Source organism: Pseudophryne corroboree, chromosome 4, assembly GCF_028390025.1.
Source record: "Pseudophryne corroboree isolate aPseCor3 chromosome 4, aPseCor3.hap2, whole genome shotgun sequence".
Lineage (NCBI taxonomy): Eukaryota > Metazoa > Chordata > Amphibia > Anura > Myobatrachidae > Pseudophryne > Pseudophryne corroboree.
In genome coordinates, this window is record NC_086447.1 from 539,380,473 (window position 1) to 539,407,122 (window position 26,650).

The window sequence follows — 26,650 nt, forward strand, 5'->3', positions numbered from 1 at the left end:
GGTATGCCGGCGGCCTGGCTCCCGGCGACCAGCATACCGGCACCAGGAGCCTGACCGCCGGCATACCAACAGCGTAGCGAGCGCAAATGAGCTATTTTATTCTCCCTCCAGGGGGGTCGTGGACCCCCACAAGGGAGAAAGTGTGTCTGTATGCCTGCGCCGGTATACCTTGCGCCGGGATCACGACAGTCGGCATACTGAAGACCACCCCTGCAGGAGTGGGGACACAGGCATGCGCTGGAGCCGGCACCCAACAGCTGTCTAATTACTGACCGCCTGCTGGGAGTATTCAGTCAGCTCCGCTCTTGGACGATTTCGGTGAAGCTCATGCATGGTCTGACAGAAATGTCCTTTATACAGCCTTGTCGGCGGGCCCCCTGGGACCAGCAGGGCCCACTGAGACCAACAGGGCCCTAAGCAGCTACTTTGGTTAACGTGTGGTAAATCCTCCTCTGATTAACATAGTTGGTGAGGTTGAAAAAAGACCAGTAGTCCATCGAGTTGGGTGGTCTTCAGTTTGCCGGCTGTCGGGATCCCGGGCACAGTATACCGGCGCTGGAATCCTGACAGCTGGCATACTGACACTTTATCTCCCTCTTGGGGGTCCACGACACCCCTAGAGGGAGAACACCGTGCCCGCAGCGTGGCGAGCGCAGCGAGCCCGCAAGGGGCTTATTTGCGCTCGCCACGCTGTCGGTATGCTGGCGGTCGGTATGCCAGCATAGGTATGCTGGTCGCCGGGAGCCCGGCCGCCGGCATACCATACTACACCCCATCGAGTTATATTAAATATTATATACTTATATAATATAAGTATTAAAGTATTTATGTTCACAAATCATTTGTCCCATGAAGTGATAAGTTGCAGCCTATATACTGTGACAGGAGATGCCGTAACCATCTACTTGCAGCATTACTTCCTCTTTAGTTGTTAAGATTTAACAAGAAGAACTCTACATTATGGTCAGTGTGGTTTTTTTTGTTTTAGAAGGAAGGAAGAACATTTTTCATACTTCCTTATGGTGGTAGCTTCAAGCCATATTGCTATGAATAGATAATAGACTCTATTTGCAAACCATATTCTGATTGTTCTTATAAGAGTCAGATCTTCCTTAGAAACGCCAGTGCCTTGCGATATATGTTGTATGTTTTTAATCCATGTTAACTGCAGCCAGGGGTATAGCGAGGGTGGATTGTGTGGAGCTTGAGCTCCAGGCGCCGCTAGGGACAGAAGGCGCCAACCCGTCTCTGTAACAGAGCAACAGGAGCCGGGACTCGGGTAGGAGGAGATGACCAGAAGAAAGGGAAGGGGTGGCCACCACACTGCCTGCATGTTCCATGCAGGGGCGGATTGGGACCGACTACCAGCCCGGGAAATTTATGGAAGCAGCCCTAATAGGGGTGGTGTCTGTTGAGGGGATGGAGTTTGTCAAGTGGGTGGAATTACTGCTCAAAAGGCCTTACAAAGCGCAGGGACAGAAAATTTTACAGGCGTGGCTTAGTGGGGAAGGGGCGTGGCCACATAATCGTGCCAATTCATGATTTCACTGAACTCAAATCTCACTTGAAAATCCTGAGGCTTCAACCAAATCCAGATTCTAATCCTCCATCCCCCTGTCTCTGCTCCTACAGCACGACATGCCACTGATGCTTTATCACATTGCCCTGCTCGTATCATCATCATCATCATCAGCATCACATCCCTGTTACCATGTATGTAGCCTGTCAGCCTGCGTGTGTCACTCTCATGCTGGAGTCTCCTGCAGCAGCGTGCCCATATCATACACATGAGCATGGCAGCACAAGCATCCCCCGGCGGGCAGCACTGATGCCCAATGCTGCTGCCTTTACCAATGTCACCAACCATTAAACATTTGTCACCACACAGCACATAGTGGCACCATCCTGTATACAGTATAGTTAGTTATATAATATGAAGTACTGTACCACTGTCTGTGACTGACAATTGTACTGTGAATGGAACTGGATACACTCACTTCATTCCTGACCTTTATAAAGTGCTTGAATCACTGTTGCTGGCTCCAGTGTGTTGGTTTGACGCAGAAGTATTGATGTAGCAGCAGGGTGCCTGACATATTATCATGTACATTTGCTACAACATGATGTGGAGAGGACCGTAACCATGCCATGCTCAGACAAGCCACAGAGCAATCTGTAGATGGGTTATAGGTGGTCGGGAAGTGGGGGGGTTAAGCAGCCAGCAGTCAGGAATGACTGGGGGATGAGGAGGAGAGAGGGAGGCAGGGAGGGGCAGAGTGAGCAGGGAGATTTGAGGCAGCATGCATGGAGTGTGAGACTGGGACTAGAGGAGTGAGGGAGGGACCTTTCCTACAGTCTGGGACACATACTGTAGAAGCTGACAGCCAGACAGTAGACTCACTGTAACTACAGAGAGGTGTGACCCCACACAGGAGGGATAGCAGGATTAAACCACAGCGCCCGCACTACTGCCATTATCGCCCCACTGCCATCTGCTGCTCTTTACCTACATTCAGCTGCTGGGTCCAGAGCCAAATCGTCCTTGGGGTCTCGTATCCTCCGAACGGGGCGATTCCAATTGCTGGAAGGCGGGCTCCGCTAGCACCACGGCTGCCCCTGGTTCACTGTTATAGTACTGTCAAAATCGCCCAGGTCGGTCCCTCCCCCCCAACCCTCCTCTGGGAGCACAGAAAGCTGCAGGTGAAGGGCGGAGCTCTGAGAGCAATCACTAATCAAATCGGCGGGATTTAGCAGCTAACTCTCCCACCCGCCGCCCTCTCTCCTGAGCCGCAGCAGACAGTCATCCACCCGTCCGCGGCCCTTGGTGTGCGGGTAGTGCCGGGCCTGGCTGCCGCCAGCGGAGCTAAGCTCCGATCACGGCAGCCGGCCAGCATGGGGGATGACGGCAGCCATGGAGGGGACGTATGGACTAGCCAAACAGAATCTGGTCCGGCGTCCCGGCGTGCCAATCCGCCGCTGGTTCAGTGTCTATGCATGTCTGTGTTTATGTATGTCTGTGTGTATATTTGTGCATATGTGTGTGTTTATGTATGTCTGTGTATATATGTGTGTGTATATATCTGTGTATATGTGTGTGTTTATTAGTGATGTGCACCGGAAATTTTTCGGGTTTTGGATTCGGTTCCGCGGCCGTGTTTTGGATTCGGACGCGTTTTGGCAAAACCTCCTTGAAAATTTTTTGTCGGATTCGGGTGTGTTTTGGATTCGGGTGGTTTTTTTTACAAAAAACCCTCAAAAACAGCTTAAATCATAGAATTTGGGGTTCATTTTGATCCCATAGTATTATTAACCTCAATAACCATAATTTCCACTCATTTTCAGTCTATTCTGAACACCTCACACCTCACAATATTATTTTTAGTCCTAAAATTTGCACCGAGGTTGCTGGATGACTAAGCTAAGCGACCCAAGTGGCCGACACAAACACCTGGCCCATCTAGGAGTGGCACTGCAGTGTCAGACAGGATGTCAGATTTAAAAATAGTCCCCAAACAGCACATGATGCAAAGAAAAAAAGAGGCGCAATGAGGTAGCTGTGTGACTAAGCTAAGTGACACAAGTGGCCGACACAAACACCTGGCCCATCTAGGAGTGGCACTGCAGTGTCAGACAGGATGGCACTTCCAAAAATAGTCCCCAAACAGCACATGATGCAAAGAAAAATGAAAGAAAAAAAAGGTGCAAGATGGAATTGTCCTTAGGCCCTCCCACCCACCCTTATGTTGTATAAACAGGACATGCACACTTTAACAAACCCATCATTTCAGCGACAGGGTCTGCCACACGACTGTGACTGAAATGACTGGTTGGTTTGGGCCCCCACCAAAAAAATAATCAATCAATCTCTCCTTGCACAAACTAGCTCTACAGAGGCAAGATGTCCACCTCCTCCTCTTCCTCCGATTCCTCACCCCTTTCACTGTGTACATCCCCCTCCTCACAGATTATTAATTCGTCCCCACTGGAATCCACCATCTCAGGTCCCTGTGTACTTTCAGGAGGCAATTGCTGGTGAATGTCTCCACGGAGGAATTGATTATTATTCATTTTGATGAACATCATCTTCTCCACATTTTCTGGATAGTATACTTGACGACACAGAGGTAGGTAGAGCAGTGGCCTGCTGTACCGTACTGCTATATATTATATACTGGTGGTCAGCAAACTGTGCAAAACTGAAATGCACCACAAGTATGGATGGATAGTATACTTGATGACACAGAGGTAGGTAGAGCAGTGGCCTTCGGTACCGTACTGCTATATATTATATACTGGTGGTCCGCAAAATGTGCAAAACTGAAATGCACCACAGGTATGGATGGGTAGTATACTTGACGACACAGAGGTAGGTAGAGCAGTGGCCTTCTGTACCGTACTGCTATATATTATATACTGATGGTCAGCAAACTGTGCAAAACTGAAATGCACCAAAGGTATGGATGGATAGTATACTTGACGACACAGAGGTAGGTAGAGCAGTGGACTACTGTACTGTACTGCTATATATATATATATATAGTTATACCGGTGGTCAGCAAAATTCTGCACTGTCCTCCTACAATATACTACAATGCAGCACAGATATGGAGCATTTTTTCAGGCAGAGAACGTATAATATTGGTGGTCACTGGTCAGCAAAACTCTGCACTGTCCTCCTACTATATAATACTGCTGGTCCCCAGTTCCCACAATAAAGCAATTAGCACATTGAGCACAGATATTTGCAGCACACTGAGCACAGATATGGAGCGTTTTTCAGGCAGAGAACGTAGATATTTGCACTTGCAGCACACTGAGCACAGATATTTGCAGCACACTGAGCACAGATATTTGCAGCACACTGAACATAGAAACTGAGAGGACGCCAGCCACGTCCTCTCACGATCATCTCCAATGCACGAGTGAAAAATGGCGGCGACGCGCGGCTCCTTAATCAGAATACGAATCTCGCGAGAATCCGACCGCGGGATGATGACGTTCGGGCGCGCTCGGGTTAACCAAGCAAGGCGGGAGGATCCGAGTTACTCGGACCCGTGAAAAAAAAGGTGAAGTTCGGGCGGGTTCGGATCCCGAGGATCCGAACCCGCTCATCACTAGTGTTTATGTATGTCTGTGCCTAAATGTGTGTGAATCTACGTATGTATGTATGTATGTAGGTATGTATGTGGGGTGGGGGCACCGTGACATGACCCTGCTCTGGGTGTCATGTCTCCACGCTATGCCTCTGACTGAATCATTTTAGCTGTATTAAATTATGCATTTATGGTGCATTTATGCAGTTTTATTAATAAAATCTCCTTTTTTAAAGTAGCAGTACTATTTTGCTGTTTATTTCTCACTTACAGCTACATATAAGATGCATGCTTTTTACCTAGGAATAATGAAAAGGATGCCGTATTTGTTTTGGGTCACTGGAGAGTTCAGCCAAAGTATATACAGGGTGAGGCAAAAAGAACTAGATTTTAAAGTTTTTAAAGAAAGGCATGGTAAATGTTATTCAAAGTTTTAGTACATAATGTAAAAGTACTTGTAATACAGTTTATTTTAAATTGGTTGTGGATATGATATAGTCATTTCTTGGCGCATTACTGGTTCTTAGTTGATGTTTGTAGACCTTAGCTCTCAGATGATCCCATTGGGTGTGTAGAGTAATGGAAATTCTGCTTGTTAACATAGCCAGACAAATGTAAGTGAGCTTGGTCTAGAAATTGCAGCGATAACGCTGGAAATGACCTGTCGAGTGATGCGAAACTTCAGAAATCGACTACATATGTGTATCACAAATGAAGGCCACAATCCGAACTACATATTTAAAACTAATTGAAAATAAACTGGATTCCATGCACTTTCCAGTTTATGTACTAAAATTTTTAATAGCATTTACAGATATGTACAGATGCGTGGCATGAGTGAGCTGACAGGTTCCGTGCAACTCTGTTAGCATTGGGCATAATTTTTTGTCAAAAATCTTATTTGCATCGCTATATGAATAGGATAGATCAGTAGACTCTGAGTAAAATGATATGCGGCATGCCTGTATTCTGTCTGATACAGCGGGTGTATCTGCATACAAAATGCTACATTTCAGTGCTTTATAGGAAAACGTTGCATTTCATACGCATATACAGTCGCAGTCACACACAGAATATAGGCATGCCGCTTATCATTTTAATCCACAAAAGATGCTTGTGCGTCCCAATCGCATAGTTTTGCAAATAATACACATTTTAATGGAAAAAGTTGCATGAAAAGGTGCTCAGCGCTACTGAGTCATGCCATGGCATGGGCTGACTAGAAAGGCTGTTTAATGTGCCGGGAAGCTAGATGTATGTGGACACCTCTATATACCTTGTAAGACTCCAGAATTATTTTTGCATGAAACAAACGTATATTCAGTATGCTTTCATTTGTTTTCCAAGTACTTAATATACAGATGCGACATTGTACATCGAGCGTCAATACGTCATGCAGCGCGAAAGAGCTGCCAGGTTCCATAGAACTCTGCTAGCGTTGGGTGCAGCGGTGTTTCTAGAAAGGAGGGGACCCGTGTGCAGACTACGTGTGTGGGTCCCCTCCACTCCTGTAGCCGTCACTGCCGCTGTTAGCTCTCTCAGCGCTGAGACTCTGGCACAGTGCCAGAGTCTACAGCACATGCGCAGTACTTCGAAAAATGGCCGCCGCACCATTTTTTGGAGTCCTGCGCATGCGCTGTAGACTCTGGCACTGTGCCAGAGTCTCTAGCGCTCCGTGCACTAGCAGCGGCGGTGACTGCTACTGGAGAGGAGGGGGCCCACACATAGTCACCGATGGACGCCGGAAAGGTAAGTATAGAAGAAATGGGTGCAGTGTGGGCCCCCTCTGGACCCAGGGGCCCGTGTGCACCGCACACACTGCACCCATTATAGATACGCCAGTGGTTTGGTGTCATGTGATGAGATTTAGGATGCTCCAGGAGACTGTGCTGATGAATTTGTTATGTATATGAAGCAAAACAGAGCTTGGCTTGGAAAAAATCCTCTGCTGCTGCATCGTCGCATTTCATATACAGATTAGGGGACTCTGTTACCACAAATATACAATTTCTCCAGCTGCTTTTGCAAAAGCCTGATGAGGGGAATGACCTGACTAAAGCTGGCAGTGTCTGAACTGACTTCACGTGTGGCAAGTTCGAAGGGTTGGAGAACCTTGCACAAGATGGAAATCATTCTCCACTGTGCTTGAGTCAGGTGCATTCCCCCTCCTATGCCTATATCGTAAGTGGATGTATAGGCTTTAATGGCCTTTTGCTGCTCCTCCATCCTCTGAAGCATATAGAGTGTTGAATTCCACCTCGTTACCAACTCTTATTTCAGGTGATGGCAGGGCAGGTTCAAGAGTGTTTGCTGGCACTCCAGTCTTCGGCACGTGGTGGCTGAATGTCGAAAGTGGGCCGCAATTTTTCGGGCCACCGACAGCATCTCCTGCATGCTCCTGTCATTTAAAAAAAAATTCTGCACCATAAAATAAATTGTATGTGCAAAACATGGGACATGCTGGAATTTGCCCAGATGTAATGCACGCACAATATTGGTGGTGTTGGCCGATATCACAAATCCCCATGAGAGTCTTATTGGGGTTAGCAATTGTGTGATGATGTCCCTCAGTTTCCGTAAGAGGTTGTCAGCGGTGTGCCTCTTATGTAAAGCGGTGATACATAGCGTAGCCTGCCTAGGAACGAGTTGGCGTTTGCGAGATGCTGCGACTGGTGCTGCTGCAGTTGTTGCTGCGGGAGGCAATACATCTACCCAGTGGGCTGTCACAGTCATATAGTCCTGAGTCTGCCCTGTTCCACTTGTCCACATGTCCATGGTTAAGTGGACAATGGGTACAACTGCATTTTTTTAGGACACAGAGGACACTTTTTCTGACATCTCTGTACATTCTCGATATTATCGCCTGCCTAGTGAAGTGGAACCTAGATGGAATTTGGTACTGGGGGGGACACTACCTCCATCAATTCTCTAAGTACCACTGAACTAATGGTGGATACCGGACGCACGTCTAACACCAACACAGCTGTCAAGGCCTCAGTTATCTGCTTTGCAACAGGATGACTGCTGTCTTATTTCATCTTCCTCGCAAAGGACTGTTGGACAGTCAATTGCTTAGTTGAAGTAGTACAAGTGGTCTTCCGACTTCCCCTCTGGGATGACGATCGACTCCCAGCAGCAACAACAGCAGTGGCAGCAACAGCAGCAGTAGGCGTACCACTCAAGGATCCTCTGGAGGAATCCCGGTTAGGAGAGGACTCCTCAGTCTTGCCAGTGACATGGCCTGCAGGGCTACTGACGTTCCTGACTGAGGAGGAAGTTGACGTTGAGGGAGTTGGTGGTGTGGCTTGCAGGTGCTTGGGTACAAGAGGAAGAAGGGATTTAGGTGTCAATGGACTGCTTACGCTCTTACCCAAAGTTTCACAACTTGACACTGACTTCTGATCAATGCACAGCAGGTGATGTATAAGGGAGGATGTTCCTAGGTGGTTAACATCCTTACCCCTACTTATTACAGATTGACAGAGGTGACACATGGCTTGACACCTGTTGTCTGGATTTGTAGAGAAATAATTCCACACCGAAGAGGTGGCTTTTTTGGTATTTTGCCCTGGCATCACAATGGGCTTATTCATCCCATGGACAACAGGTGTCTCCCCCGGTGCCTGATTTAAACAAACTACTTCATCAGAATCCTTATAGTCAACTTCCTCAGCGCCAGCAACACCCATATTCTCATCCTGGTGTACTTCAACAGTGACATCTTCAATTTGAATATCAGAAACTGGACTGTGGGTGCTACATCCAGCACTTGCCGAGGGCATACAAATGGTGGAAGGCGCCACCTCTTCCCGTCCAGTGTTGGGAAGGTCAAGCATCGCAACCGCCAACACACTTGGAATCAAAAATCCCCAAGGAGAGTCCATCTTAGAATGCACAGTTCTTTGCTGTGCTTTTGCGAGCTTAACTCTTTTTTATAATTTTTCTAGCGGGAGGATGAGGGCTTCCATCATCATGTGAAGCTGAACCACTAGTCATGAACATAGGCCAGGGCCTATGCCCTAGCCACTCTGTGTCGTAAATGGCATATTGGCAAGTTTACGCGTCTCCTCAGACCATTTCAATAATTTTTTTGGGGTCTTTTTACTGAACTTTGGCTTTTTGGATTTTACATGCCCTCTACTATCACATTGGGCATCGGCCTTGGCAGACTACGTTGATGGCCTTTCATCGTCTATGTCATGACTAGTGGCAGCAGCTTCAGCACTAGGAGGAAGTGGTTCTTGATCTTTCCTATTTTATCCTCCAAATTTTTGTTCTCCATTATTTTTCTGGAGTTATATAGCAATATGCGGTACAGAAGAGCATACCTCTACACTGCACACGGCAAACCCTGTAAAAATTATTTGGATTAAATATTAATAACCCCTTTTATTTGGAGTAAATATTATACAGCACAGGACAGCACCACTGGACTTATATGACAGCACCACTGGACTGGACTTATACGGCAGTACCACTGGAATTATACGGCAGTACCACTGGACTGGACTTATACGGCAATACCACTGGACTTATACGGCAGTACCACTGGACTTATACGGCAGTACCACTGGACTTATACGGCAGTACCACTGGACTTATACGGCAGTACCACTGGACTTATACGCCAGTACCACTGGACTTATACGCCAGTACCACTGGACTTATACGCCAGTACCACTGGACTTATACGCCAGTACCACTGGACTTATACGCCAGTACCACTGGACTTATACGGCAGTATCACTGTAATTATACGGCAGTACCACTGGACTTATACGACAGTACCATTGGACTGGATTTATACGGCAGTATCACTGGACTTAAACACCAGTACCACTGGAATTATATGGCAATATCACTGGAATTATACGGCAGTATCACTGGAATTATACTGCAATACCACTGGACTTATACGGCAGTACAACTGGACTGGATTTATACGCCACTACCAGGGACGTGCAGTCAGGGGAGGCAGTGCCTCCCCTGTCTTAATGATTAAAATAATACTAAGAAGATAGTTATGACACAGAATATCTTCTTAGTATCATTTTAATAATGAATCCTTTAGCATTTATATTATTTTCATATTTTTTAACGATGTATAAAACAGTGTCTAATGGGTGTTGGAGGCACCCCTCTTGGTGCCTCCCGATCTCACAGTGAATGGGCTGGAAGCGGGGGGCGGGACCAAGCATCGGGCATCAAAAACCCATTACAAAAAACCCTGTAAGCGGCACCTAAGAGCAGTGCCTCTGTGACAGGGGCGTGCTGTCAGCTCATATGAAAGCACGCCCCTGTCACAGAAACAGATGTGATTGGACAGTGAGCGGGGGCGGCCCTACCATTACCACAACCCACTCTGGACTCTGTGTCTGACAGGTGCACAGATCTCTGTGCTCCTGTTCCCCCATCCCCGCTTCTCCCGTGTCTCGGCCGATGATCCCTGCAGCTGTCTGGGTCAGGTTGCGGCCGGCACTGTCGGTGTTGTTTCCAAACGTTTCCTACATTTCTATGGGTCCCACTCCCCAATGTCCCCGCACCCTAAGTCATCAGCTTGTGCGTGTGTCCGCTATGCAGGGGGATCACTACAGGCACTGGGAGCCTTTCCAGCTGCTGTCCTTCAGATGCCCCCCCACCTCCCCCTGAGTGGGCAAACCTCAGACATACTGTTCCACTCACTGTGGAACACTGAAAGACACAGGGGCATGAAGCTGCTCCGGGGCTCACTTCCCCCTGCACACACAGCTTGTCCAGCGTCAACGCAAGCAGAGGATACACTGGTTAGTTCCTGTGGGTCCTCCTTCCCTCCCTGCTGACCAATCTCGTTCTGTTAGCCATCTGCTCACCCCTCCTGCTTAGTACAGTATGTCCCTCCCCTCTCCCATCAGCTTCCTCCTTTCTCCTCAGCTTCCCTTCATCTTCTCCCTCCCCTCAGAGCTCCAAATACCCCGCCCCCCTCGCGGCACCCCCCCCCCCCCCTTCAACATTCCCTCTCTCTCTCTCTCTCTCTCTCTGTCTCTCTCTCTCTCTCTCTCTCTCTCTCTCTCTCTCTCTCTCTCTCTCTCTCTCTCTCTCTCTCTCTCTCTCTCTCCTCCCCCTAGTCCTCACTCACACTGGTCCAGCAGGAAAATGGAGGAAGAGACTAAGGGCTCTGTTTACTAAGCCTTGAATGGAGATAAAGTGGAAAGAGATAAAGTACCAGCCAATCAGCTCCTAACTACCATGTCACAGGCTAGGTTTGAAAAATGACAGTTAGGAGGCGATTGTCTGGTACTTTATCTCCGTGCATTTTATCTCCATCTAAGGCTTAGTAAATAGACCCCTTAGTGTTATGACAGACAGCCTCAGCATGGGAAGGAGTTAAAAGATACTGTTTTCTATGTAAATGTGAGTACATATATTGTCATTTTAATACAGAATTGTCTGCATTACTACTTTTCTCTACTGTTTTAACACGCTCTCTCTCTCTCTCTAAAGTAAATAAATGGATCACCTGCCAGGTCACCTCAACCACTGCTCCCCTACTGTCCTCCCTCCCATCTCCTGCCCATTATTACCCTCCCTGTTCTCAGTCCTCTGCATTCCCATCGCTGTGGCAAATGCATGCAATGCACAGGACCCAGGGGCTCCTGTGCATTGCACACCATGCACTCAATATAGATACACCTATGTCTACCAAGTAGGCAGTATTATAAAGACCTCCAGTGCAATGCTGCGGAGCAAGGCGTCTCTCTAGAGGCATTGGGGGCACCTTTAAAATTTTGGTATGGTGCCAAAAAAAAGTCATAATTATGGCCCGGACGCATTAATTGGCCCTCCCTGCACCACACAGTGTTTCGGGCCAGCGCCTTCTACATCATGTAGGTGCCACCCACCACAGCGCCCATAACCAGTCAAGCCCAAGATCATCTCTGGGTCGAGTAACTGATCTTTAGGTGTCTGTGTCTTGCTGGCTGCTTATCATGGTGTCCTCAGCCTCGCTTGTTTAAAAGTTTAAAACACTGGGGTGCATCACATAAGAGATATGGACATAAGTCCAGTATCCAACATAATGCAAAAGAGGGGTGCACTCACCAGATTTTTTAAAAGGTTTTAAAAGTTTTATTTAGCAAAATGTCATGGTACTAAAGGTCCTAAAATGGGATGTAGTTGGGATCCCGGCGTTCGGGATCCTGGCAGACAGGGGAGGGGTTAGGGTTAGGCTGAGGGGAGGGCAGGGTTAGGCTGCAGGGAGGGTGAAGGATAGGGTTAGGCTGCGAGAGGGGGGGTTAGGGTTAGGCTGCGGGGAGGGGGGGTTAGGCTTAGGCTGCGGGGAGGGGGGGTTAGGGTTAGACTGCAGGGAGGGGAGGGTTAGGTTTCGGCTGCGGGGAGGGGGGTTAGGGTTAGGCTGCGTGGAGGGGGGTTAGGGTTAGGCTGTGGGGAGGTTTAGGTTGCGGGGAGGTGAGGGTTAGGGTTAGGCTGTGGGAGGGGAGGGTTAGGGTTAGGCTGCGGGGAGGGGGGTTAGGGTTAGGCTGTGGGGAGGTTTAGGTTGCGGGGAGGTGAGGGTTAGGGTTAGGCTGTGGGAGGGGAGGGTTAGGGTTAGGCTGCGGGGAGGGGGGTTAGGGATAGGCTGTGGGGAGGTTTAGGTTGCGGGGAGGTGAGGGTTAGGGTTAGACTGCGTGGAGGGGAGGGTTAGGTTTAGGCTGCGGGGAGGGGGAGGGTTAGGGTTAGCTATACCTGCCTCCTGCACCACTGTGACTTTTTGCTGAATAAAACTTTGGGAACCTTAACAAAATCCAGTGAGGTCACCCCTCTTTTGAGATATATATATGTGTGTGTGTGTGTGTGTGTGTGTGTGTGTGTGTGTGTGTGTGTGTGTGTGTGTGTGTGTGTGTGTAACAAAAGTATAGCGCCACGTGTGGGGGTGAAAAAACCAAATAACAGTCTGGTATTGACAATATAACATTCCCTTATATGGCATGCTATGGGGCTTCAGCCGTCAACTAAAGGTTCAGCTTTGGTAAGATGCTGTTTAAAAAAAAAGTACAATGTGGGGAAATAGGGGTTCTGGTGACCAATGGTGTTAAAAGCGTATTTAGAATATATGGATAATATATATACACACACACAGTATGTATATATTTATATACGTATGTGTGTGAAGTATATAGAAATGTACTGCCTATCTCTACACACACATTAGATACATTAGCATACGTCAGGTCATCTCAGTATGCCCCCAGATCCACCCCAACCCCTCTATCTGCTGCTTCCGTTATGCCACCACTCCTGCCCCGTCCAGTCAGGTATTGCCTCTTTCCTACCCCAGCCCTCTCCCATACTTACTCCATTTCCGTCGGGCCGCCAGGTCCTCCTCCTAGGCTAGATATGTCCCGTCTCCTTTTACACATGCATGTCAGGGAAAGGACAGACCTTAGCAGATTTACATCATCACTAAGTGCCATTTTCATTTATTTTATCAAATTATAGTGACATAAACAAAGTTTTTTTTCCCTTTATAGGCTCTCACAATACATTATTATAACCTCTGTGCAGGGTATACCCCTGTGCAGACCACACCCCAACAACACTGGTCACACCCTCTGCGGCGGCACACAATAGGTCTTTCAAAAATTTCAGCTCCAGGCCCATGTGGTCCTTTATCTGACACTGGGGGCATGTCCGCAGCCACGGTGACCCCATAGTCTGCCCGGCTGACAGGCACCTTGTAAGGCAGCTGCAGACTTCTCTTGGTAGGTCTGCCTGGCGGGGTGAGAAGGGCTTTATGGCAGGGGGATTACTGCAGCAATGGACAAAATAGCATTCACTTCCACTCCCTCCCCTGTCTCAAACACTAATATTCGTTTGTTATTTTATAAAAATGTACAACATATTAGCCGCCTGTTTGATGAGCAGGCAAGCTGTGGGCATTGGTGGCATTGGAATGAGATGTGAAATGGCAGTGTGGGAGTTAGATGGTGGTGATTTTGTAGGCCATTAGTGGCGGTGGAAATGATTAGCAATAGCGGGCATCAGTGGCGGTGGCAGTAGCAGGCATCTGCTCTGCGGCAGTAGCGGGCATCAGCTCGGCGATGGTAGGGGTCATCGGTGGGAATCAGCGGACATTGTGGCTGCAGTGCCTCACCAGCCACTGACCTCACCGCACGCCACTGGCCACTACCACTGAATTTATACGGCATGACCACTGGACATATACGGCAGTATCCCTTGTTTTATATGGCAGTACCACTGGACATATACAGCAGTATCACTGGACTGGTTTTATGCGCCAGTACCGCTGGAATTATTCGGCAGTACCACTGGAATTTTATGGCAGTTTCACTAGACTGGATTTATACGCCAGTACCAATGGAATGATAGGGCAGTACCACTGGACATATACGGCAGTATCGCTGGACATATACGGCAGTATCACTGGACATATACAGCAGCACAGGGACACCCACCACTGGATTTATTCATGATAACATAGCACCACTGCAATCGACTGGACTTATACAGCAACACTGGACATATGGCAGCAGAGGACACCATCACTGTGACTGGACTGATGCAGCACAAGACACTACCACTGTACTGATGCAGCACAACACAGCACCACTGGACTGGACTTATACAGCAGCACTGGACATATGGCAGCAGAGGATACCACCACTGTGACTGGACTGATGCAGCACAAGACATTACCACTGAACTGATGCAGGACACTGAGGACGGAGACACGTCCTCTCTCTATACTCTCCAATGCCGGAGTGAAAATGACTGCGACACGCGGCTCCTTATATGGAATCTAAACCCCGCGAGAATCCATCAGCGGGATGATGACGTTTTGCTTTGTTCTGGTTTCTGAGTCAGGCGGGAACACCCGAGCCTGACTCTGATCTGGACTCGGGTAGTGATGTTCGGGGGGGCGGTCTGGTTCTCAGGGAACTGAACCCACTCATCTCTACTTTTATGTGAATGACTAAACACAAACCATGCCAGATCAATGCACCTGCTAACATTGCAGAATGGCCAGAATCCTCCTCTGTTTGAATCAAGCACTCAGAGCTAAGCAGTTCTTTAGATTGGGCATGAACTCCTCTGTTTGTTAAGATTATCGTGAAGCATGATAAATCTGAAGATATCGGTTACCTTCCGTCAGACCTGTATTTAATAAACTGGCTGCTTGCTCCACATGTTGAAATTTGCAGTAATTAACACTGTTGTTTGCCTGTGCTACCATTTTACTACTATAGCTTCATAGTTAGCCAATTTCTTTTGGTTTTTTTAAGGGGTCCAAAACTATAACATTATTGACTTAAGCAAGTTATTAAAGCATACTTGCCTAATAAATGTACACATTTGGCTGAGCTCTCCAGCACTCCTGGGAGAGTAGATTATCCTCCCGAATCAAACTCAGGGGGTAATTCAGACTTGATCGTAGCAGCAAATTTGTTAGCAGTTGGGCAAAACCATGTGCACTGCAGGGGGGGCAGATATAACATGTGCAGAGAGAGTTAGATTTGGGTGGGGTGTGTTCAAACTGAAATCTAAATTGCAGTATAGAAATAAAGCAGCCAGTATTCACCCTGCACAGAAACAATATAACTCACCCAAATTTAACTCTCTTTGCAAGTGTTATATCTGCCACACCTGCAGTGCACATGGGGGGTCATTCCGAGTTGATCGTAGCTGTGCTAAATTTAGCACAGCTACGATCAGGAACACAGACATGCGGGGGAACGGCCAGCACAGGGCTAGTCCACCTCGCATGTCGACCCTGCCCCGTCGCTGAAGTACAAAAGCATCGCACAGCGGCAATGCTTTTGTACTTCAGGAGTCGCTCCTGGGCAGCGCAGCTTTTGCGTGCTGGCTGGGAGCTACTCGTCGCTGCCCGGCTCACAGCAGCTGCGTGTGACATCACACAGCCGCTGTGGTCCGCCCCCTGCACGTTCCAGCAACGGCTGCGTTGGCCGGACCATGCCCGCAAAACGGCGGCCAAATGCTGCCCAACTGCTAACAAATTTGCTGCTACGATCAGGTCTGAATTACCCCCTTCGTGTACAGTCCAAGGGCTTGATGACACAATTTGTGCCATACAGTATCTCACCATGGTATGCAATTTAAAGTGTCACCCTTTGACACTGTCCATTTGGATCTCTTATTTCAGCAGGTCATGGAGGGATAAATTGAAAAGAACAAATTCAGTATGTGTTAATGTGCTATGTCATTAATGTTATATTTTGTCACTATTAACCTTGCATAATTTTTTGCTGTTTTTTTGCAGTCGGAAATCTGGCCAGTATATGATGAACCATGGAAGTGCAAACCCTGGACTAGATAAAGTAGCATTCAACCGTTCAGGATCACAAGACTCCTTAGATGAACTGTCACTGGATGACTACTGGACAGAAGTAGAGAACATTAAGACGAGCTGTGATAATAGTCAACAGGAACAAGATGTTGTTGTTAAAGAGCCAGACGGTAAGAATGCGTCATAGATTCTATACATTTCCTTCTATACAAATGTGAAGTAAATCACTAAGTGCTTTTGTTTTGTCTTCATTTATACCAATGGGAAATTAGGGAAACTAGCAATTATCTCACTCATGCACAGAATATGTACTTTATCATTTTGATCCATGTTTGCAGACCTGGTATTTTCACCATAACATCCTGTAAAACAAGAAGTGCATTAAATGACATCTGACCACCTGCACACAGTGGGGAACAACATTTTTCATGCTGCACTAATTTTAATTCATAAGCCTCTATGTTCAGTAGGAAGGAACAGTGTGTCAGAGTTCAGCCTGCAGAATGGCTATGATCAGTGTGTGGTCAACTAGTGCACTTTTTACTTTAACCACGTCATTTCATTATTTTCTTTTTTTTACCAAAAACATGTCAGAAATTGTTGTTTAATAAAATAATGATTATAAAGTTTGGAATGTGGTGTTTTTTTTTTAAAGATTTAAATTATTTTCTTTCAAAAAAATATACCTAGTAGTTTTTTTGCTCCCCCACATGACAAAAAATTGTTGCTCACCCCCTTAATGGTAATAGATCCTGGTGGCAGAACTCTCCCCTCCCTCCGAGGCAAAAAATTCCTATAAGTATTGCCGCTCACCCCCTTAATGGTAATATATCCCGGCGGCAGAGCACCAAACCTCAGTGTATTGGTACACTCCCCCGTCCCCATGTGTCGCTTTATATACCAGTGTATATTTTTATATATTTATACCCCCCCCCCCTTCACCCCTCTCCTTACAGCCACAAGTCTCTTTTGTGGAGCATAACCCCTGCTAATCCCCACTTCCCAGTGCCAAAAGATACCACACTCCCCTAATTCATAGTCCCACCGCCTCATCATTACAGAGCATGGGGCAGGGGGCTCATTAGTCTCCATTACTGCAGCTGATCTTTGCACCTTTGTTACGGTGCATTTACTTCTCTCACAATGCATGCACCACAGAGTAGGGGGAGGGCTGGATCAAGAGGAGGCCTATGCTGTACATGTGCAGAACAGAATTCCACCTTAACAGACTAGGTATGCAACGAATGGCACAGAAGCATGGGATGTAGCCATGTCAGGTAAAGCACATCTGGCTGTCTCACATCCCATGCATCCCAGTGCCAGGCAGCTGGTAAACAAATAAAAGGGCAAAAATCTATATTGTGCTTGTAGCTCCCATTATCTAGATTTGTATAATGTTTACTGTAGAAGTTTTACATTTCCCCCTTTCTGGCTTTTAGAAGGGGAACAGGAAGAGGAATGGCTCAAGGAAGCTGGACTGTCCATTTTGTTTGGCGAGTGTTCCTCAGACTCCCATGAGAGCATAGTGCTCCTTTCTACTTTGACAAGAACTCAGTCAGCTGCTGTCCAGAAAAGAATTGATACTGTAAAACAGACCTTGAGGAAAAAGAACAAACACCATCAGATTCCTGACGTCCGGGATGTGTTCAGGCAGCCAGAAAGCTCAAAGGACAAAGTATGCACATGCTGCTGAACATGCATGGCTGTAAATGATTCCTGCAGTGCATAATGCCTTGAACAAAGTCCTTACTGTTTACCAAGAGATGCCATATATACTGTACTCTAAATTTGACGAGTATATACTTTTATTTATGGGCATATAGATACAATCAAATTATTATTTTGTAATATGAGCATTTGAGATCAATAAAAATAATGTAGTGTACTAAATGCAAAATCTATTTCTGTAAATTCCAGACTAGAGATGTTTGATAAAACACTAATTGGCCTAAATATTGAGTTTCACTTATTTCCTGGTTAGGTTCCATCTTGCAGACAACATGTAAGATGCACTAGTGGTGGTCTGCAGTGGTGTCATTTCTGGGCATTAGAGGAAGAATTATTGGAGAACTGGTAGTCTATTCATGAAGCAGTGAAAAGTGTGGAGAAGTGAGCCAGTGGAGAAGTTGTCCATGGTTACCAATCCGCTATTGAAGTCACATTTATAATTTGCATATTATACAATTGGACAGAGCAGCTGATTGGTTGGTGTGGGCAACTTCTCCACAGGCTTACTTTTCTCTCTTCACTGCTTCATGAATAGACCCCTTAATCCCCTGACTCTGTGGTTGCCCCTTATAACAGCTATTAAGTGAATATTAATTCAAAGCAGGTTAACCTTTGCTGTATCTTGCTTATATATTATAATCCCATATTAAGGATTGCTCACAAGCTTTTGCCCCTAAAAGAATGAAATTGAATCGCAACTTCAAAACATGTAAAAAAAAAAAAAAATATATATATATATATACATACATACATACATACATACATACATACATACATACATACACCAGTAATGTATATAGCGCACACATATTCCGCAGCGCTTTACAGACCACATGTACACACACAAACATTCACGCTAGGGTTAATTTTGTTGGGAGCCAATTAGACTACCAGTATATTTTTAGTTTTTGGGAGGAAACCCACGCTAGCACGGGGAGAACATACAAACTCCCAACAGTTAGGGCCATGGTGGGAATTATAAAAAAGTGTTAGCTTGATTATCATGTACAGGTTGAGTATCCCATATCCAAATATTTCGAAATACGGAATATTCTGAAATACGGACTTGTTTGAGTGAGAGTGAGATAGTGAAACCTTTGTTTTTTGATGGCTCAGTGTACACAAACTTTGTTTAATATACAAAGTTATTAAACATATTGTAATAAATGACCTTCAGGCTGTGTGTATAAGGTGTATATGGAACATAAATGAATTGTGTGAATGTAGACACACTTTGTTTAATGCACAAAGTTCTAAAAAATATTGGCTAAAATGACCTTCAGGCTGTGTGTATAAGGTGTATATGTAATATTAATAAATTTTGTGCTTAGATTTAGGTCCCATAACCATAATATATCATTATGGTATGCAATTATTCCAAAATACGGAAAAATCCGATATCCAAAATACCCGTGGTCCCGAGCATTTTGGATAAGGGATACTCAACCTGTATAATACTTTATGCTTTCAGGAACTGTCACTTTGCAGTTACAGAATGTTTTATGTGTGTGTGTGTGTTTTTTTCTTAATTCACCGTTCTCCACATAATTAACCTCTGCCTGGTATATATTTTTAGGATGAATGTTTGAATGGATTTCAATCTACAGAAAAAAGTGAAGCAACAAATGACAAAGATGAAAAATGTAAGTAAAAATATTGCATTGTGTTCAACTATCTCACAACTTCCATACAGCATTGACTGTAAATCTCCATTTGTGACAATACTTCTATTTATAAGAATCTACAGATGAGTAATTTTATACTGTGGCTTCAGTCCCGCCAGATAGCCCCTCTCTGCTCTCCAAGGTGATGTGTACGAATGTCCTTTTCACTCAAAGTGTGCGTCTTATTCTCACATATAAAACAACTGGAAGTGACAAAGTGCATTGCTGACATAGGTAGAGTTGGCTCTCTTCTGAATGACACTTCATAATGGGGAATGACTCTGGCTGATGTATTTTATACCATGTCCACCACATGCAGTATAACAATTTTCCAAACATTTGATAGAAGTTGGTGCAAACTGCATGTGCATGTAAGTAGTATGGAGCTGATGCTGTCAATGAGTTACAGTTGCCCATTTGCTGAGCTGTACATATCTTGAACAGTGTAGCTCCACTTCCATCACCTCTGTCCCCAGTTAGTGCTCGACATGTATCAAATACACTGATGCCAATTGTTTTCCATTATTTTTTACTTGCAGAATACATGTTAGCTACTTTTAGGCATCTATAAAATAAAAAACTCTAATAAAATACAAGTAAAATCTCTGGGGCATGTATGGAAGAAAACAATTGCTTTATATGCCTGACCAGCAAAGAAAACACCTATTAGCGTCAGTGGGGAATTGGCAATGATCTTGTCACAAGTTGTTCACTAATACTGGTGACTGATGATCATCAGTGCTTTTCACCTGCACCTGACCCCCGCAAATAATAAGGCTTTCCTTGGTACATACTGTATGTGTCAGGTTGCTGGTCTGGATAGGTTTACAATTACATGAACATGTCAGTACTATTATCATCCTACGTTAGGAAGCTTCTTCCCTCCACCATTCCGATTCGCCAGATGGGTGTAATTCAGGGACATGCGGTGAGGTAAATAGCTCAGGAGTCACAGGCTAGTATCAGAGCCAGATTTACATACAATATATGATCCAAAGGGTTCATGTGGGCATTATACACAGGTGCTGCAGTATATACTGCTTGAAATTTGGTGAGTTTTGATCGGAGATGTGCAGAACAGGTAGGTGGGACTGCCTCAGCTGTCAGACTTTTTACTCCAGAGTTTTTACTATAAAAATGATTAGCATAATCTAAATATTTAGAATATATGCTTTGTATTTTTCATATACTTTGTATAGTCAAAATTCTGGTGTATATGTTAGTATGACAGGAAAAGCTTTGCCACACCCCACCGCACATCACTGGTGTAATTACCAGAATCAAGTAAGCCTGTATACACACACACAGCGGTTGAGTATGTGCAAAGTAGTTTCATACAGAATACCGAATGCAAGCTGGCCTTGTGCTTACTCTGCATAAGGGCCATGATAAAGCAGGCCACTCACACTGGTCCACTGGAAAAGGCCACTCACACTGGTCCACTGGAAAGACAATATACTGTAATTACTGTATGTCCTTTATTATTACAAGAATTGCTCTAATCTTACTTGTTTGGACTGATGTTCCCAAATCAACTAATTTTCATTTAAATGGTGAATATTTTTTTAAGAACGCTTCTTTAGAAATGTGTGTCATACTAACAGTAGTAACTGTTCATTTACAATCTAGGTCTTCCAAAAAATGAAAATACAGAGGGGTCAGTAAGCCCAGTGGAAGATATGCCTCTTCCTGAGACTGATATCAATCTGGAAATTTCATTTGCTGAGCAGGCTTCAAATCTCAAAGAATTCAGTGCAATCAGAAATGAGAAGGAAGATGACTCTCTGTTACCAGTGAGTGTTCCCTTATATTCCTCAGGTGGCCCAGTGTAATATAACACTTTAGCTTCTTTCTCATGGATACTGTGTACTATTTCTGCTGTTTATCAAACACCCAGTACATGGTTTGTTCCATTTTACTAAAGCCCTGCACATTTCTCAGATCACATAATGGGCTATTTTCAATAAGAGTCGGAAACTGCCGTCTTGTCGGAAAGACGGCAGTTTCCGACTGGAATAGGTCGGAAGGGGTTCCGACCTATTCAATAGGGGCACATTTTTTCCGACAAGTCTGGAAACCCGACTTGTCGGAAAGCAGTGGATCGGCGGAATACCCGCCGATCCACCTGTGCTGTTGGAAACGGGCCAAATCCGACAGGTTTTGACCCCCTTTCCGACAAACTCAATCCGACTTGAAAACAAGTCGGATTGAGGTGAAGAGACGGGGAGCGGTGCGGCGGGCTACGGGGAGAATAGTACCTGCAGTGCTTCCCCCGCCACCGCACAGATCACTCCCGCTGCCAGCTCCGGCTGCCGCACACTGCTCCCCCGCCGGCTGCCGCACGCTGCTCCCCCCGCCGGCTGCCGCACGCTGCTCCCCCCGCCGGCTGCCGCACGCTGCTCCCCCCGCCGGCTGCCGCACGCTGCTCCTCCGCTGGCCGCCGCACGCTGCTCCCCCCTCCGGCCGCCGCACGCTGCTCCCCCCTCCGGCCGCCGCACGCTGCTTCCCCGCCGGCCACCGCACACTGCTCCGCCCGTCGCCGCTGCCGTCAGCGCACCCGGCAGCCGCTGACAGCAGCGGCAGGACAGGACACAGGGAACGGCCAAATCAGACTGTCTGATTTGGCCGCTCTTTGAATAGGGGTTGTTGGGTCCATTCCGACAACTGCATGTCGGAATGGACCCGACTCTTATTGAATATAGCCCTATGTGTCCCCATGCTAGGCTACCTGTGCCAATAGATGTATGGTGATATTGGGAGCATAAAATGTGTTGAAGCGAAACTATATTTTAATTGTAACTGAAACAAGTTTCTGTAGCTGTCTGGGTTTCAAACAGATTCATGTTTAAAGGGTTTTGATTATTTTCTTTATTTGACTATTTTAGTAAAAAGCAATACTCCAAGGTTTGGCTGTAAGCTGTTATGTGTATAGCGTTGCATATATAAACTCAGCAATGTACTATACTGTACTGTATTCCAGCTCAGATTAGAATACCCTGTCATAGAGCAGAACATAGAAGTCATGTCTAGAACTATAAGATTTTGCAGCCTGGATTAGTGCTGTCCACAAAGATATGGGAGTTTTGAGGGGGGATAGGAACAGTGTTTCAGTAATGGTGTTCCATGGAAAAGCAAGAATGTGTCCTGTTTGTGTCATGGCACCGCATGGTGGGGAGCCACAGCATCTCACAGCATACAGTACCTTTTGATATGTACAGTATTTACTATCGCTTACTACTGTGTATGATATTGCTGCGTAAATATGAATTTGTTTCCTCATATGTTATAATGGTCACCACTGCTCAAAATTAATCAAAGCTTCTAAATGAACCCACCCACTTGTAACTATAAAGAGCCCACCAAATGTGCTTTTCATAATTGACCTTAGAATTGACTGAAATTTATTGTTTCAGAACTACAGACTTCCACAAGATAAAACCGGCATTACAAAGATTGGTGACTTGGCACCACAGGATATGAAGAAGGTGACTTCTCTAGCGCTGATTGAGCTGACTGCTTTGTATGATGTCCTGGGCACTGAACTTAAACTACAACGAGCTGCCAAAATAAGAGTTAGAGGTGAATGCTACATGCCATTGTTTGTCACAGTTGAGCTGCCCATATATAGGCAAATATACTGTAAAGGTGTGGCTATTAAATAACGAGACTGTACACATAAGAAATAAACCATTCCGCATGAGTTAAAAGGGAGTGGGGGAACATTGACCTTGGACTATCCCAAACGGTTTCATGCATCTTGCACAGATAGTTTGCTGCCGCACATCATTTAAAGAAGTTGTGATTTTCCTGTGTGGCGTAAAAATTAGACCATCGTGTTAACTTCAATACGCAATGAATCTTTCCTTATACTAACTGAGGCTTGCAGGGAAGATTGTACTGTATGTCACATGCACGTATGTTCGAGTGGCACAAGAGATTTAGAGACTGTCGTGAGGATGTCGAAGATGAACATCCTGGAAGGCCTAGCACATCAAAAACAAATAAAATGTGTAAAAATTGTAGGAAATTGTTTGAATTGACTGTGGACTCAGCATCTGAACAATAGCAGAAATGGTAAACCGACAAAGAAACTTTTAGGCAAGTTTTGCATCAAGATCTTAACATTGCTAATACGGTACCAAGGCTACTCCTTGCCGAGCAGAAAGAAAATCAAAAGCGAATTTGTACAGACATTTTAGAACAAATTCAAGCAGGTTTTACATTTTTTAAATAAAGTTATTACCAGTGAAGAAACATGGATCTTTCAGTACAATCCTGAGAAAAAACATCAGTCCATTCTCTGGGAAAACACTGTCATCACCAAGAATGAAGAAAGCACATCAAAGCAAATCCAAATTCAAAGCCATATTGTTTTCTCTGATATGAAGGGTGTTATTTTGGCTGACTGGGTGCCAAAGGTGCTACAGGGAATCAGCATTACTATAAAAATGTTCTAGAAACTCTGCAGGAAAGAATCAGGAGAAAGAGGCCAGAGTTTTGGAAAAATGGTTTCATCCTCCATCAGGATAATGTGCCAGCCCACACAGCTCTTTGTAAAGCATTTTTTGGCCGAGAAACAGATTGCAGTGCTAGAACACCCTCTATACTCGCCTTTCTAGCACCATATAACTTCTTTCTTTTCCCTAAAGTCAAATCTGCACTCAAGGGAACACATTCTGCATCAGTTACTAATGAGGTGAAGAAGAAAATTATGGAGCTGTTGAGAAAACTGATAGATAAGGAGATACAGCATGGCTTTGATCAATACAGCTGATATAATTAAATGTAAATGATAGAATCAGTCTCATTAGTTATTAGCCGCACCATAGCAGATGCTTGACTGCTGCATAGTCAGCAGAATCAGTGGTCACTTTAGCAACATTCTCTTGTTATCATCATGATGGGAGTGGCTTCAAACTTGATAGGTATTCTTCATGAAGAAACACAAAAGTGATATCCCACTTGTCACTGGACAGCCACAAGTGATGCCTACCATAATGAAAGGGGAGTGGTTAACAGTTTTTACTAACTCTGTGCACTGTGGGAGCCATTTATCAATGAGTTTTAGCTATCTAAAACTCGTTGCATATGATAAATGGTGCTTCAGCCAATCACCTCCTGTCATGTGTTTTTAATATGACAGTTGCAAGCTGATTAGCTGAAATAACATTTTTATACACATTTTAAATGGCTAAAACTTGTTGATAAATGGCCCCCTAAATGTTCCATGTTGTTGAAATGCATGCTATCTGTAATCTGTATTGCGCTGATTGCCATCCTCAAAGCCCTTAACTAAAGCCGGGTACACTCAATGCTGATCACTTGGTATTTCAAATAACCGCTCCGATCCTCTGAATGATTATTCGATCAGTGCATACATCATCACTAGCTCAGTGCTCATATAATATGACTTCCCAAACCGATCATTTGCAGGAGCATTTAAAGATGTTTAATGGCTGACACGCATGCATACACACCTACAGTATACAATTATCTGTGCGGTCAGTCAGTATTGGGTGATTGGTCTGATAATTTTACAAGTGCGTTCCTAGCTTAAGTCAAACCTCAGCCCAACACCTTGAATTTAGTGATTTTGGCAGGATACCACTTTGGCCCTAAGAGGTAGGGTAAAACCAGAAAATTCATAGTTCATCTCCTGGATTAGTTAAGATCTGTGATGGGGCAGGCCAGAAGTGCACATGATTCTGTACTTTACCCAAGCACTTTCAAATCAGTTCTGGGAGTGTCTATGTTGGTGATTTTAAACCATGTACTGTACTGATGACAGCATGGGTGTAGAACTGTATAGGAATCTCAAGCAATTACTTAATAGTACCTGATTATGGAACATCTACCAAGCTTTTAAGTTAACTGAACCTGCTGATATTTATGGCACACCTAATGATGTAAGTTATGAAATCCATAGTGTTACCCTCATCTGACTGCTGAATATGGAAGATGTTACTTAGCATCAAGAATTGTCTGAAGGTAGACAAACCATTTCAGGAAATGTTATGGTGATGTGTGTCTTAACAGTATGGATGTTCTGGTTCATTGAAACTAGTGCATCAATGTTTCTCTTACGTCCTAGAGGATGCTGGGGACTCCAAAAGGACCATGGGGTATAGACGGGATCCGCAGGAGCTTGGGCACACTAAAAAGACTTAATCTGGGTGTGAACTGGCTCCTCCCTCTATGCCCCTCCTCCAGACCCCAGTTAGACTTTGTGCCCAGGAGTGACTGGATGCACACTAGGGGAGCTCTACTGAGTTTCTCTAGAAAAGACTTTTGTTAGGTTTTTTTATTTTCAGGGAAACCTGCTGGGAGTGAGGGGAGAGAAGCAGACCTACTTCTGTGAGTTTCAAGGCTCTGCTTCTCTGCTACTGGACACCATTAGCTCCAGATGGTTCGATCACTTGGTGCGCCTAGCTGCTTGTTCCCGGAGCCACGCCGTCACCCCCTCACAGAAGCCAGAAGTCAGAAGTCGGGTGAGTATGAGAAGATCAGAAGACTTCAGTAACGGAAGGTAAAGCACAGCGGTAACGCTGTGCTCCATGCTCCCACACACATCACCAACGGTAGTCACTGGGTGCAGGGCGCTGGGGGGGGGGGGCGCCCTGGGAGGCATGTTACTGGAGTACAGGGCGGCATATTATGGTAGTGGGTGCCTAGGCACCCTTTACAGACCCCCGCCGGCATTTTTAGTTAGTTTGAATTTGGCGGGCCGTGGCCGCCGGGAAGGGGGCGGAGCTTCGGTCCGCTGCTCACACGCGCCATTTTCTCCCTACACGCGGCTGAGGGAGAGACGCTGAGGGACCTACACGATTCACAACAAGTAACGGGGGCATCGCCAGAGGGGAGCCGCA

The 26,650-nt window shown here is 45.6% G+C and overlaps 1 protein-coding gene across 2 annotated transcripts in view; it reads left to right on the forward strand.

Moving 5' to 3' along the window:
* The window catches only part of ARHGAP18 (Rho GTPase activating protein 18), a 235,451-nt gene that overhangs the window by 120,552 nt on the left and 88,249 nt on the right, over positions 1-26,650 (forward strand). For both annotated transcript variants that reach the window (XM_063917328.1, XM_063917327.1), the window contains exons 2-6: positions 16,366-16,562; positions 17,832-18,067; positions 19,697-19,763; positions 21,414-21,577; positions 23,198-23,363. In XM_063917328.1, coding sequence (XP_063773398.1) covers positions 16,366-16,562; positions 17,832-18,067; positions 19,697-19,763; positions 21,414-21,577; positions 23,198-23,363 — 830 coding nt within the window. The remainder of the gene's footprint in view (positions 1-16,365; positions 16,563-17,831; positions 18,068-19,696; positions 19,764-21,413; positions 21,578-23,197; positions 23,364-26,650) is intronic.